Consider the following 16472-nt stretch of genomic DNA (forward strand, 5'->3'; position numbering starts at 1 on the left):
TCTAGAAAAGAGAAGACTTAGGAGAGACTTAATATATATGTACAAGTATTTCAGAGGGCAATACAGAGATCTCTCCAATGAACGGTTTGTACCAAGGACTGTGACAAGAACAAGGGGGCATTCTCTTTGTTTGGAGGAAAGACAATTTCTGCACCAGCATAGAAGAGGGTTCTTCACGGTAAGAGCAGTGAGGCTCTGGAATTCTCTTCCTGAGGAAGTGGTGATGGCCAACTCACTGAATGAATTTAAGAAAGGAATGGATGCTTTTCTTGTGAGTAACAGTATAGAAGGTTACGAATAACATAATATTATAGGTAGATGGTTGACCCAGCTTAGGGGAAGGAATTTTTTTCCCTATGGAGAAAATTGGCTTCTACTCTGTGGGTTTTTTGCCTTCCCCAGGATCAACAATGCAGAACAGCTCCACTAAAACTAGGTTTAACTAGATGGACATAAGGTCTTCCTTCAGCCTTCAAAACTATGTTACGTGATTTTCATCTTTGATATAAACATGCCTCAATCACATGTCCTCAAAAAGCCCGCTCTTGACCCATCCTCTGTATATAGCTATCACCTTATATCACTTCTTCCCTATGCCACACAACTACTGGAACAACACGTCCATCTTGAACTGTCCTCTCACCTCTCTTCTTGCTCCCTCTTCGACCGCTTACAATCTTGGCTTCCGGCTGCACCACTCTACTGAAACTGTCCTAAGGTCACCAATGACTTATTAACCGCCAAGGCCAAGCAACACTACTCTGTCCTCCTCCTCCTGGACCGGTATTCTGCTTTTGACACAGTGGACCATTCCCTATTACTACAGCCCCTCTCATCTCTTGGCATCACAGACTTGGCCCTATCTTGGATCTCGTCATACCTAACAAACTGCATATTCAGCATTTCCCACTCACACACCACCTCCTCACCTCGCCCCCTATCCGTCAGAGTCCCGCAAGGTTCAGTCCTAGGCCCCTGCTCTTCTCCATTTACACCTTCGGCCTCGGACAGCTCATAGAATCTCACCGCTTTCAATATCACCTCTATGCTGATGACATACAGATCTATAGCTGTGGACCAGATATCACATCCCTACTAACCAGAATCCACAAAGTCTGTCTGCCATTTCAACCTTATTCTCTGCTAGATTTCGCAAACTTAATATGGGCAAAACAGAATTCATCATCTTTCCCCCTATCACTCAACCCCCCTAACAGACATCCATTAAATAAATGGCTGCTAACTCTCCCCAGTTCCACAAGCTTGCTGCCTTGGGGTAATCCTTGACACTCTCTTTTTCAAACTACATATCCAAGCTCTTTCCACTTCCTGCCGACTTCAACTCAAAAACATTTCACAGATCCGTACATTCCTCAACCAAGAATCTGCAAAAACCGTAGTCCATGACCTCATCAGCTCCTGTTTTGACTACTGCAACCTCCTGCTCCGTGGCCTCCCCTTTAACACTCGCGAACCCTTCCAATCTATTATAAACTCTGCTGCTTGACTAATGCACCTGTCCCCCCGCTATTCCCTGGCCTCTCCCCTCTGTTAATCCCTGCACTGGCTCACCATTACCCAAACTCCAGTTCAAAACCCTAACCAAGGCATACAAAGCCATCCACAACCTGAGTCCTCCATACATCTGTGATCTCGTCTCCCTGTACGTACCTACACGCAACCTCCGATCCTCACAAGATCTCCTTCGCTACTCCTCTCTAATCTCCTCTTCCCACAATCGCATACCAGATTTCTCCCGCACATCACACACCTACTCTGGAACTCTCTACCACAACATATCAGACTCTCGACTACCACCAAAACCTTCAAAAAAGATCCTGAAGACCTACCTCTTCTGTCAAGTCTACAACCTGCCGTAACCACCAATCGACCATGCCATTGGATGACCAGCTCTTCCCTCACCTACTGAATCCTCACTCATCCCTTGTAGGTTGTGAGCCCTCACGGGCATGATCCACTCTCCTCCTGTACCAGTCGTGTCTTGTATTAAGATTACTTTACTCGTTTTTATTATGTATACCCCTCCTCACATGTAAAGCGCCATTGAATAAATGGTGCTATAATAAATAAATGTTATATTCTTTCAATGTTGAAATTAACCTACCCTTAAAATTATAGACTGTTCGTGTCTTTGTCAGTGGGTAAACTTACAAAATCAGTAAGAGATCAAATATTTCCTTCTCTGTAATTTTCTAATGGAAAGCTGTAATGGAGGAATTTTATATAGGTAAAAGTGCATAATTTGCTCTTTAGAAGCCACCGACTGTGGTTCTAGTGCAGCCCATTTGTTGTACATCTGACATTCCTCAGCAGCATTTCTACAGCTATTTATGGGCCCTGCTCCAAAAAGCTTGAGCTAGATGACCAAATCCCATATTAAATTACTGTCAGGCAACCCAGCCCCTTCTGTATAACTGCAATGGGCTGCGACAAAAGTCCATTGACTGCAAAACGACACAGAACCACCAATCACAGGCACCCAGAACCGAAAACCTCCAAGCATTTTACCATCAGTGCGCTGCCCTCCCTTGTACGTGGTAAATGTAGAAGGCAGAAGTTTAACCAATTCATAGAAAGACAGCTTTACGGAGGAACGAGGATACACTAGAGGACAAGACAGGAGACCGCATCCACACAAGTTTATGTTATGTTTCAGTTAGTGGATCCCTTAGAATACAAGGTGCCCGAGTGTCTATGTGCATTTTTGCTCTAAAACCCGCTAGCAATTTCTTGAAAATAAAAATACATATCTTGAAACAGACAGTAAAAATGCCACCCCCAAAGAAAAAATTCTTAAAAATATAAAACACTTGAAGTCAAATACATCAAAAACTCATTCAAGAAGCAAAAAAAAAAAAAAAAATTCCTAAAGTGTCTTCCTCAGTAGGTTTGCCTGCCTGAAAAAGAGCTTGTGCGCAGATACAAAATGGATGCAGATTTAGGATATTTCAAATTCAACAGGGCAAAATTCTGTTTCCTTTTTTCTATTACGTAGATAGGATATTAAAATCCCATTCCTGTATTGTGGAATGAAGGCAGGGGAAATCCTTCCTGGGATGGTATTGTGGGATGGAGGCAGTATGTACAGTTTGGGTAAGCACATGTACTCATTGTACATACTGTATGAATCATATTCCAGTAATTACATAGATGTCTGCCGAGATGCGACAGTGGACACATTTTTCTAGGTGTGCTAAGAATTCTGGAGAATAAGGCTATGTGCACACACTGCGGATTGGTCTGCGGATTCTTATCTGCGGAACCACAGGTAAAATGACCTGAGGTTTTACCTGCCGATTGGCTTGCGGTTTGGCACCTGGACAATGGAATAGGTGGCAAACCGCAGCAGAATCCGTAGAAACAATTGACATGTCAATTCTTTCTGTGGATTCAAAACCGCAGCTTTTCCGCAGTTAAAAATCTGCAGCATGGGCACAGCGGAATGTAAATCCCATAGGATAACATGTTATTGTACACTGTCTGCAGAACTGCTGCAGTCAAAACCGCAGCGTGTGCACATAGCCTGAGAGTAAAGATGGATCAAGAACCTGACAATGGGCAGGAACCTAAAATACTCATTTCCATAAACGAGGACTCGAGGCTAACAACCTTATTCACCTTTTGCAGATTTTTTTTTTTTTAATTAAGTCATTATTTTTTGTCTTGTGCCATTCGTTGCCTTTTTTTCTTTAAGCACCAAATTCTTCAAAAAGGCGCACAGCGTTAATGAACTTTTACACAAAAATGATCCTTTCGTATGTTAACTTTTTTTTAAGAAGCGCACGTTTCCAGAAACGTATAAAACCTTTGCGTTAAAATTTGCACATGTACATAAAATCACTTTTAGGGGTTGAGGGTTAAGGTGAATTAAGTACATTTACGCAAAACTAACGCCTTTTTTGTTTTTTTTTTTAAACGTTGCAATTCAGGAATCAGCTGTAAACATGGAAACTCTAAGGCTGTGTGCACACACTGCGGATTTTTCCGCACGGATTTTATAAAAACCTCTACAAGGTTTATAAAAACCTCTACAATGGAGAAGTTGTGAATCCCCTGCGGATTCTCCACAAAGAAGTGACATGCTGCGGTTTTTGTTTTTCATAGGTTATAGTAGTACTGTACACCGCAGCAGAATCCGCAGCGTGTGCACATAGCCTAAAAATTCCCACAGTGAATGTAAAAAAAATAAATAAAAACGGGTAAACATGAAATGGGCTTAAAAAAAAAATCAGTTTAAGGCTGTGTACCCACATATGCAGGAAAAACGTTTTTATGCGTTTTTTGCACATTTTTTACAGGAGCATCCTTCTGCTCTTATACTGTAGTTAGAAACGCAGATTTTTCCGCAAAAGTAATGAACATGCTGCATTTTTTACCGCAATGCGTTTTTTTCGTGGAAAAAAAAAACATGTGCACAAAAAATGCGGAATTCATTAAAAAGAATGGGATGGTTCTTGTATGCGTTTTTGCTGGGAAAACGCTTAAAAATCGTGAAAAAACGTTTACGTGGGTACACAGCCTAAAGGAATAAGGCACAAATAAAAAATAGGGGGGAAAAAACCAAACCCAAAATAGAAAAAATACAGATACAATAATGTATAAGACTCAAGTCTTTAAAAGTGAACCTGTCATGTAAAAATGCTTTTAGCCTGCAGATAGCGTTAATAGCGTTCTGACACCCTGCGCCTGCCGCACTTAGACCCCAGCTACAGGGAGGAAATTCTCTCTCCCCCGCAGCATTGCTCTTCCAGTCATAGGGGTGACATCAGCACGGTTTCAGTCTTTGATCGGTGCATAGAGCGCAGCGGATGTTACCACGCACCCGGAACAGACAGCCAGCTCAGCATTAGGGCCAGCTGTCAGTCAGTGCCGGGGGCACAGTTACATTCGCCACTCTCTATAGCCAGTTCACTTACTTCCGGCAGCGAGGCTTTAAGTGCAGCGGCTGCACGGCGTCAGAACGCCATTAACCCCATAACTGCCGGTTAATAGCGTTCTCAATTGAAGCTGAAAATGGAGTTCAGAAGTGAGAAAACATCTTTTATGACCAGAACTTCAAAGACTGAGATCTAAAGCTGGCCATCGATTAGTGATTTTGGGAGCTGAAGTGAATAATAAAGGAATGTTACAACATGGTGGCTTTTCAGCAGCTGGAGAGCCACAAATTGCAGACAAGTGTCCTATACAGGCTGGTGACATTTGGCTAGCGCAGACTTCGGTTTGCAGCCACAAAAAGGATGCAAGATATCCAAAATGCGGGCGAACCCCAAGGGTAGGAGTACACAGCGACTTTGGCCACGACATCTGTCACAGTCAAAATTCGCCAGGTGGCGCAGCGACACTGCAGTGCAATAGCAGCCAGTGGGGGCCACAGAGTGACCAAGAGTATTGTGTCAAGGCAGTAGGGAAAAAAAAAAAAGCAACCGTGATGGATTTTTTTGCAACTTGCTTGTAACGGTCACACAATGCCGCCCATTCACTTACATTGCGATGTAGCAGTGATACCTAGCAAACTTTTTTCATGTGACAGCTGTCGCTGTCAAAGTCGCCATATAACTCTAATATTACACTCCAGGCAATGCGAATTTTCAGCTTTATTAGCCTCTTAAGTACCAGATAATTTTTTAGGTTTTTTTTTGTTGCACTTTTGCCTCCCCCCCACCTCCAAGAGCCATAACATTTTTATTTTTCGACCAACAGAGTCATGTGAATTTGTGTTTATATATATATTTTATGCCGAGATAATTTCAGATCGAATGCAAAATAAATAAATAAAAAGTATCAGGAGACCAGACAAGTTTTCCCTAATGCTCGATTAAATGAAAGCAACTTTCTACAGCAGAGGATGCGCTGGTAAACGCCTTAACAATTAAGCATTAAAGAAATGTAAAGTATTTATCATACTGTCAATGATTACCATGATTCGAATACAGTGACACATGACAGACAAATCAGTAATACCTGTTTAATGAATAAATGTCTAGAAACACTGCTATCCGTACATGTCATTGTAAGTGTATCCTCCCTGAAAAACCCACCTAACCACCACATTTCTTCTGCCACCTGCTGGCAGTTTAGGAACACAACAACATCAACAAAATACATTTTTCAGCTCCTTCATTTCAATACAGGCCACAGTAACAACCACATATTATGTAATTAATTGTAATTTTTTTTTCTTACATGTAAAAGTTACTGAAGTGACGACAAAAGGGTTCCCTGATCCCAAACCGTCCCTTTCTCCATGTTTGCCCCAGTAACTCCCTGATGGGCTAAAGCGTGTGCACATACCCATGACATCATTTAAATCAGGTTTTTGTTATCCCCCCCCCCTTCGGGAAAGGAGCAGCCCTCTAAAAAAGAAAAAACAAAACAAGAACCATGCACTCCAGATGTCAATTACAGTCTTTCCGTAGAGCTATTCTCATGCTTGGGCTGAAATGTTAGGTCATTGCTATTGGCGTTCCGGAGTGTCGCTTTCATCACTTCTTTTCTTCTATATTGGATTTTATGTTGTGTCTAGAACAGTCGCAATAAACTGATCCAGGTGTCTGCAGCACAATTGGCAACTTTACTGAAAACTAAAGGACCAGATAAAGAGAATTAGCCCATTTTTAGAGGGCAGACAATTAAGGCTCCGTTCTGACCCATTTTGTCAGACATCTACACGTATAGCAGGAGGCTCTGAAGAATGCCAACGTCTTTAAAGCAAATTGATTTTTTTTTACGCGGGATACCTTTTTGTTATTGTATGGAAAAGCATAAAGAAAAAATAAAATATAAACCCAAATATACCAGGCCAATAGAGTCCAAAAAGACTGTTGCCCTCCATTAAACAAATGGGACACCAAGGATGTGTTTGAAAACATATAGGTCAAACACAAAGTGAAAAGAGCCTCCCATAAACAAGTAAATGAGGCCCCCAACCCAGCACCACCCTCGTAGATTGGCCATGTCGGGTACTGCAGGTCGGCCCCATTAACTTCAGTGGAGCCGAGTTGCAATACCAACAGTGTTTACATGCAGCCATATCCCTAACACTGTGCATCCGGCTTACAGAGAAGGCTGGGTTGACACTTGCGAATGTGATGCAAGAAACTCGTGCGAGTCTCTCGCATCAGTAACTGGCACTCGGACCGGAGTGTGCGGCTGCATGTATTTCTATACAGCCGCACACTCTGGTCCAAGTGCCAGCGGCAGTGCCGGGTTTTGATGCGAGTGCGATGCAAGAAATGCGCGCAAGTGTGACCCCGGGCTAAGGGTATGTGCACATGTTGTGGATTGGCCTGCGGAATTTTCCGCACAGAATCTGCATCTCTTGGCAGAAAACGCAGGCCAAAATGCTTGCGGATTTCATGCGGAATGGATGTTGATTACTTGCGGATTGTCATTCGTTTTTTGATTTGTGGATTTGCTTTACTCCATGTATAGTCAATGGGTGCAGAAAACGCTGCATTTCCGCACAAGGAATTGACATGCTGCGGGGAAAAAAATGAAGCGAATCGGCGCGGATTTTTCCGCAGCATGTGCACACCAATTCTCAAATTCCCATTGACTATCCCTGTTACTCTATTACACTGCGGATTTTATTGCAATTCCACGCGTCTAAAAAGGATTAATATGCAACTGAATCTTCAGAAGTTGTGGCAGTATTGACTGCAAACAGATTTTACTCCTGAATTGAGTGAAGATCATTCCAGGAGGAGAAAGAAGTTGATTAATCAGATATATTACAAAGTGGCTTATTTCCATGCCTACTACTGATTTATGGAATAAAAAATATAATGTCAATAACTAAGTTGGGTGAAACTTTCCGAAGATTTAAAACCCTCTGCTATTGATTGACCTTTTTAGTGTAAAATACATATTTAACCCAAAGGTATATGTTTATATATGTATAAAAGAAACATGTAGTCCAGATCTGTTCGATTCCGCCCAGACCTACTACATACCACTACTACCCCCATACTCTGCCCGTCCCCAGCTTGATATATGGATTTAGACAGAAGCTGTGGAGAAAAAAAAAAAAAAAGAAAAACAATGTGTAGTGAAGATGCTGTAAGTGCTCCAAATAAAACAACCCCTTTAAATTAGAACAAAATGATGTCACAGAAAAACGGTCATCACCAACCATCATTACTACCCATGCTGCATTCTTTTCAGTTATTTGGAGACTTCACCTTTAAACTGTGTATATTTAGTCCCCATGAATTTTGTTTTCAGAACATCCGCATAATAGTTGTAAGACTGTCATATTGCACCATAAAAAAATAATAATAAATGACCCAAATAGGTTAGCAAATAAAACATGTGTGGAATAATGCAAACATTTCAGATTTTCTTTTGAGATAGCGTTTTACAAAAACTGAACGTTATGTGCTCCAAACACTTATATCACTGTTCGTGCTCAACTATTAGTACAGTTTTTCCTCCTGAAAGTCCATGTAATATACAGAAACACAAGTAGCATTTAAAAAAAAAACATAACAATGGCCTCCGTTATCAGGAAGAAGAGAAAAAGGGCGAGAGAGACGGTCCACTGTGCAGAACAATCACTGCTTAACATCTTCTCCATTGTAACGGGAAGCAAGGCGGCTGCTGAGCGCTACGCAGATTCATCTGACAAGCGTTGTCATGCTAACAAAGAGCTGCAAAATGACATCACTCGTCATATTCACTGAAAACATTACATCTATGAACTTCGACTCTTGGGGTAAGAGGAAGTATTCTAAGTGCTGAAGACATGAACAGACCCCCGCTGCACCGCTTAGAGAAAAGGAACAGGAGCTAGATCTCAAAAGCAGGAAACTTTGCATTTGCAGGATCCATTAAGTCTGCTAAAAAGTAAATGGTACCAGCCAGCCCTGTAAGAAAGCATTGAGAAACAGCAATTAGTTATGGAATCATGCTGTAAATGACCAGAACACTCCCCTCTGCAACCACAAACCGTGAGAGGAGGTAGGCAGAGGGGATTTACACCGCTCACGGAAATTTAATTCTTTAACCCCTAGTTTTTGTGACACATTATACTTTAGGTAAAATATGTTTGACATTTACTTACAAAACTATAATTTGACAAAAATTAAAAAAAAGACCAAAACAGTTTTCAAACTTTGAATTTATCCCTTTAATCCAGATAGTCATACCACACACAAAAAAAAAAAGTTCATATAATTTAGCTTATGTCTACCTTACATCAGCACCATTTGTAAAATGGTCTTTTATTTTGTTAGGATGCAAGGTTTAAAAATGTAGTAGCAACTTTTCATTTTTTTTTTTCAAGGAATTTTACAAACTTTTTTTTTTTAAAGGGACCTAGTTATTTTTAAAGTAATTTTGGGGTCCTATATATTCCAAAACACCCAAAATTGATATTGCTTTTAAAACAGCACCCTCAACATATTCAGAACTGCTGCCAGGTAGGTTACTAACTTGTCCGGTGTTTTTCAAGAATTCAAAAGTGGCATGACCGGAATGAAAAATGTTTTTTTTTTACCACCTAAATTGTTGCTAACTTCTGGACAGGTCACTATAGTCAGCAGGCTTCAAGGTCATTATTTGACCGTGAATTGCATTGTCAACCATCAAGATCACACAATCCTGATATTAGGGTGCCAATGGGGTTAAGGAGGGAGCCCCCACACTCAGTGACTATGGCTTCTAGATGATTATCAACAGCAGAATCTAAAGGAATTAAACAACAATGGTCTGTGCCAACACCGATTGTGGTTGATGATGTCAGCTATAGTGTACAGCCGATAGCTGCTGCATTTTCACACATCGGGGGATGCGGTTCTCATATCTCAGTGACTACTAATGCATTTTTTTTTTTTACAAACCTAAGGGGTTAAAATCTATTGTTTCATGTACCGTGATGTTTGCATGAAGCTTGGCTGAAAGCTAAATGTGTGGCCGTGACCTGGTCAACTAAGCTTCAAAAAGTAGTCCAGTGCTTTTTGCTTCTCCATCAGATGAGGTGCACAACAACAGGCAGGGTCTGTTGGGTCATAACATGTCCTCTTAATTAGGACAAGTGACTCGGGAAATATTTGGGCTTAATAATGTTCTTCGGACGACTCGCCTCCAATGGGAAGTTAGCAGCACTGGGCAACACCTTATCACCACTGTGATGATTACGGTGGGAGGGCGGCTAGTTAGAATGTGAAAAGTGGGTATTAGATTATTTTTTAGAGCGGGATTAGGGGACATTTGATTGTACAGGTGCCAGAGGGGATACTAAACTGTGGTTAAGATGTTCTTGCAGAGATTTTCTTCAGCTTCTGATGACCTGCGTACCCATATAGACGGCTTAGGAGAATTGATTGTACTGACAGATTCTCTTTAAGGGTTTAAAAATTAAACCCAGAGGGAACGAAACTTTCCATTATAATCACCCCACCACCTGACTGTCTTTCAAGCATTTGTCTTCTCTTATTAATATTTCATGGGCACCATTATCGGCTTAGCTCTGCAAATACACCCAAATTGTGAAATACTTAATCTTCCATTACCTATTGATTAAATCACCACTTTTGTGGGAAAATCCCTGTAAGTTCTTTTCACCATTTCTATTATTGGAGACTCACTATAACCATCCTGGTGATAGCCAGTATGACCATACCATACCCTCCTGTGATTCAAGGTAGCATCAAGGCAGTGACATGTCAAAATGTAGTATTTTACATACCTTCAAAAAGGGAAAACGGAGCATCTGGTGTCCTGCAGCCATGTTCTCCATAATCCATGCACCACTCTGCAAACTGACAAAAGAGCCCAATATCAATGCTTTAAGCAATTATACAATTACTAACAAAAATTAATCTTATTCTGCTAACCGCCATTGAGAACGGAGCAAGGCGACATACTTCTCATCAAAATGAACTGGCAGCTACAGAAAATGTCCTGCATGTTGGTCCACAAGCAAGCCAACATGTAAAATATTCCATAAAAAGCCATATAGTTTAATATTTTGCACCTTTTTTTCACATCTCTGTATTAAGGGTTTTTCTGGAAAAAAAACAAAAAAAACAAAACAAAAACAAAACCCTGAACTCTCCTTAATTAAACTTTAAACTGGGACAAGTGTGATCAGCAGGGAAAATAGTTAACTGGGCACATGATCATCCACAAATGCAGTGTGCCTGGCTCCACAGCTCAGCCACACTGATGTGCCGTAACATGGCACCATCATCACCCTTCTGATCTTAGGTGTCCCAGGGGCCGGACTGACACTGATCACACGTTGAGGATCTATTTTACAATTAGGTTATCTATAAATTCCCTTCCATCTCTCAATAGACCACAAAGTACATGTATAGGCCCCGTCACACAAAGATGCAACAGCGATCCCGACAATGATACGACCTTGTCAGGATCGCTGGTGCTTCGCTACATGATCGCTGGTGAGCTGCCAAACAGGCAGCTTCACCAGCGATCAGCACCAGCGAGGACGCTGGTATCTAAGGTAAATATCGGGTTACTAAGCGGCGCGTGTCACTTAGTTACCTGATGTGTACCTTAGAAACCTGCATGCTCGTGCCGGTAGCTGCGAGCACGCAGGTTTCTAAGGTACACATCGGGTAATTAAGTGACGCGCCGCTTAGTAATCCGATATTTACCTTAGCTACCAGGGAGCCTCACTGATCGTTGGCTCCCGCTGCCACACGCAGCGATGCGCGCTGGCCAGCGGGAGAGCAATGATGAAAAAATGGCCCAGGACGATGCTGCACGACCAGTGATACCCGGCGGGGGGGCGGTCGCTGATCCCCGTCACACACAGCGATCTCGCTGGCGAGATCGCTGTGGCGTCACAAAATCAGCGATCTCGCTGTGTATGTGACGGGGCCTTTAGTCAGAGTTCCTTTCATCTTGCAGATCAACAGGACTCAGAAGTGACAGACAGCAGGGCTCCACTGTGACAACCAGGGTTAGATAAACTTTGATCCCAGCCATGCTGTGGACTCTTACCTTATGATGTTGTAATGTAGGCATAACACCAAAGATAATGTGTGAATTAATTTGCCGCCGCATTCTCTTGTGGCTCAAAAGTAGTAGGATATGTTGAAATGCACGATGCAAAAAGACACATAGATGCAGTGCAATAAGACTTAGAGCATGCCCATTACACACACACAAATCGCATGGTCACTTCATTCCAGCATGTTACTCATAGCCATCACCAGGTGCATTTATACATATCTAAGGAGTTTGGTACAAGGATATTGCCCTGCCCCCCCCCCCCCCCCCCGACAACAGATAAGAATATTACAAGTGTTGGGACTCCCATCGCTCCCTGCATTTCCCCTGGCTCACTCTCCACATTTGATCTCATCACAGAAGTAGTCTCCAGAATCCTCTCTTCTTCTCGTCAGACTACATGCACTACCGACCCCATTCCCTCACATCTCCTCCAGTCTCTCTTTCCATTCGTAACAACTCACCTAACTACAATCTTTAATCTCTCCCTCTCCTCGGGTATTTTCCCATCCTCCTTCAAACACCATCGTTACTCTATTATTAAAGAAACCCGCTCTCGACCCATCCTGCACAAACTACAGACCAGTCTCCAATCTCTCCTTCATCTCTAAACTCTTGGAGCGCCTAGTCTACTCCCGCCTTACCCGTTACCTCTTTACTCACTCCCTCCGAGACCCTTCACATTGAAACTGCACTCAAAGTTACCAATGACCTTCTGACAGCGAAATGTAACAGTGACCACTCTCTACTCATTCTTCTAGACCTTTCTTTAGCTTTCGACACTGTTGACCACCGTCTCCTACTCTCTAGGCTCCAGTCACAAGGACACTGCTCTCTCCTGGTTCTCTTCCTATCTTTCTGACCGCTCCTCCAGCGAACCACTTCAACTCCTCTCCCTCTCACTGTCGGGGTACCTCAGGGCTCAGTCCTTGGCCCACTTCTCTTCTCTCTCTACACGGCCCCAATTGGACAGACCATCAGATTTGGCTTTCAGTACCATTTTTTTGCTGATGACACAACTATACACGTCATCCACTAACCTTACCCCCGCTGTACTACACAACGCCAGTGACTGTCTGTCCGCAGTCTCCAACATCACGTCCACCCTCTATCTGAAACTCAACCTCCCCAAAACTGAACTTCTTCTGCTCCCGCCTTCTTCTAACCTCCCTAAACCTGACATTTCCCTCTCCGTAGGGGGGCACAATAATAACACCCCGGCAGCAGGTGCGCCGTCTGGGTATTATGTTTGACACCAATCTCTCCTTCACATCCCATATACAATCTCTTGCCGCTTACACCTAAAGAACATCTCTAGAATCCGCCCTTTTCTCACCATGGAAACAAAAACCCCTCACTGTCGCCTTTATCCACTCCCGCCTGGACTACTGCAACACTATTAAGTGGTCTCGTTTCGGTCTATCGACCTAATCGACTGCTGCGCTCTGCAAATGACTTTCGACTAACCTCTGCACTAATCCTTACCTCCCACTCCCGACTCCAAGACTTCTCCTGCGCTGTGCCAATCCTCTAGAATGCACTACCCAAAAAAATTAGGACTATCCACAATTTGCATAGTTTTAGGCGCTCCCTCAAAACACAATTGTTCAGAGCGGCCCATCATGTTCACTACTCAAAGTCATTTTATGTGAGTGTGCGCACGTGTAGCCCATTCACTATCCCCATCTATCCCCCGCTCCCTCAAGATGGCTGGAGCATCATTGTAAATACACCTGTACTTTGGATCTCCCCCCACCTCTTTGTAGATTGTAAGATCTCACGAGCAGGGTTGTCTAATTTTGCTTTAATTATTGTATTGTTAATGTTGTTACATATGACTTGTGTTTTGAAACTGTTAAACTGTAAAGCACTGTGGCATATGTTGGCGCTATATAAATAAAGATTATTATTATTACTACAAGACTAAATTGGGGGTCTCACGTTTAAGTACAAAGTATGTTTGTCAGAATCTACAGTATAAGCTCTATGGGTGCATGGCAAGGCAGTGGACAAACAGGGTATAACCAGCCTTGCATATACAACGCTCTCACCATTATTGTCTGTGAAGGAAATAACCAAGTCATATAGAAGACACCATGAATGTCTATCATCTAAATTCCTCTTCAATGGAAAACTCAGGAGTAGTTGTCATTCATTGAAAGTATTGTGGTAGAAAAGGCGTTTGCAAACCACTCACCTTGCACGCTCTGTACAAATATTTCAAATCATGCGTCAGGTTGTACATTGCAAGGAAAGAATAGGCATTCCCTGCTACTCCATGGCATATGCCATATCCCTTCTTCAATAATCCACGTTGCCAAGAGATCTCAGCACATTGCGCAGCATCTGCCAGATATTCAACATCCTGAAAAACCTGAGAAAAAAAATATGTATATGTATTTTTTTTTTACACGGGTCTTTTTGAGCAGTGAATCCTAGAAATGGGAAAAATCGATTAGCAGAACTTCAGTCTATCAGCCAGGTCAGTAATCTGTGACCGCTGAACAGGAGTGCCTGCAAACAAATTCTCCCAACTCTAGAAAATTCTGTAAAAACAACAGGTGGACAAAATTTACATAACATAAAATGTTGGATTTTTTGCTTAAAAATATTCACAGCTGTATGTTTTCCATGCTTTTTAAAATTACGTAATGATGCCTTCTATTCTTAAAAAGTTTTTCTCTACAACGACAAAGATGAGCTCTCAGAATAATAGTTCAGCAAAAATAAAATCCTTGGGGGTCCGACAAACTCCGTTCAGCTCCTATTCATTCTTTTTCAAGCAATATTTTATTAAATTTTCAAAAAATGAGATCAGTACCTTGTAAGCCTGGGTTAGCATGTAAATGACACCAGGAGCGCCATGGCACCAGTGTACTAGAAGATCCCGGTTATCCCCAATGCAGGCAGGATAGTTTCCAGAAGGATACTTGAGGTGGCGGACAAATTCCACACTAGGCCGAACAAGGATCTGCAGCTTTTCATTACTGACAAAACATTCAGGCTGCGGAGAATAAAACAATATTTTTACTACAAATGTATTAAGTCTACCAGAAGCCAAATACAACATTGTTAGTAAATCACTTGGATTTATACTAAATTAGTAGATGCATACACTGAAGCGATCCCTCTCCTACAACATAAACGTAAAATGGAGCAAAAATATTCACATAACCCTGGTGTAATGTCCACATTGTTGGAACAGGGCAGCGACAGAATGCTGGTGTGTCCTGGCCACCAGACTAGTATACTGCAAATCTTGTTTTCTCAAGTCTTCTGCCGGGCACACAAGAGTTGCTGGATGTTAATATACTGATTCGTTTTTCCGATACCTCTTGTTACAATATGGGTCTGTTTTTCCCAATTTCCAGATGTTCAATGAATGCCCCAGTTACAGTGAAAAACTAAATAAAAATGCAATGTCCCCCAGAGACCTTTTAGGACATCTTGATGGACATTATACAGTAAAGTAAAAGTTTGGGAACTGCTGGTCAAAATTACTGTTATTGTGAACAATTAAGCAAGTTGAAAATGAAATGATTTCTAAAAGGCCTAAAGTTAAAAATAACATTTCTTTTTGTATTTTAGGTGAAAAATTATAATTTCCATTTTTGTAATTTTTAAAATGTAAACAAGGAAAATGGGCCAATGCAAAAATGTGGGCACCCCTCATGGTTAGTACCTAGTGGCACCCCCTTTTGAAAGTATCAGCCAAGAATCTTTCAACTCTTGAGGGATTTTCATCCATTCTTCCTTAGAAAATTGTTCCAGTTCTGTGAGATTTCTGGGTAATCTTGCATGCACTGCTATTCTGGTCTAGCCACAGATTTTCAACAATGTTAAGATCAGGGGACTGTGAGGGCCACAGCAAAACCTTCAGTTTTTGATGTAGTCTGTTGTGGATGCTGACATGTGTTTAGAATTATTATCCATGTGTAGAAGCCATCCTCTTTTCAACTTCAGCTATTTTATAGATGGTGTTATGTTTGCATCAATAATTTGTTGAAATTTCATTGAATCTATTCTTTCTTCTACCCGTGAAGTGTTCCCTGTGCCATTGGCTGCAACGCAACCCCAAAGCATGATTGATCCACACCCGTGCCTAATGGTTGGTGAGATGTTCTTTTCCTGAAATTTTGTGCCCCATATTCTCCACACATACCTTTGATTATTGTGGCCAAAGAGTTCCATTTTAACCTCATCAGTTCACAGGACTGGTTTCCAAAATTCATCCTGCAATGTGTGCCCCCCGTCACTGTCCTGCTATGCTTGGCTCCCCCCTCCCCCCCGTCACTATCCTGCTATGCGTGGCTCCCCCCCATCCCATCGTTGTATGCATGGGCTTCCCGCATCCCGTCGTATGCATGGTTCCCTCCGTCCCATCGTTGTATGCATGGCTCCCCTCCGTCCCATCGTTGTATGCAGGGCTGTGGAGTCGGTGGTGATTTTGGTGGAGTCGGAGTCAGTATAAAATG

At 42.1% G+C, this 16472-nt stretch overlaps 1 protein-coding gene across 1 annotated transcript; it reads right to left on the bottom strand.

Moving 5' to 3' along the window:
• Nucleotides 1-5972: 5972 nt before the first annotated feature.
• On the bottom strand, nt 5973-15082 carry LOC141080038 (glutathione S-transferase LANCL1-like). Its single transcript, XM_073565421.1, has 4 exons — nt 14819-15082; nt 14195-14371; nt 10709-10781; nt 5973-8885 (listed from the first exon to the last, which is right to left on the bottom strand). The coding sequence occupies exons 1-4, from the start codon at nt 15065-15067 to the stop codon at nt 8809-8811; spliced, it is 576 nt and encodes a 191-aa protein (XP_073421522.1). The 5' UTR covers nt 15068-15082; the 3' UTR covers nt 5973-8808.
• Nucleotides 15083-16472: the final 1390 nt, after the last annotated feature.

This window comes from Dendrobates tinctorius, unplaced genomic scaffold (genome assembly GCF_039654945.1).
Source record: "Dendrobates tinctorius isolate UK_male_01 unplaced genomic scaffold, ASM3965494v1 ptg000737l, whole genome shotgun sequence".
Taxonomy (NCBI): Eukaryota; Metazoa; Chordata; class Amphibia; order Anura; family Dendrobatidae; genus Dendrobates; species Dendrobates tinctorius.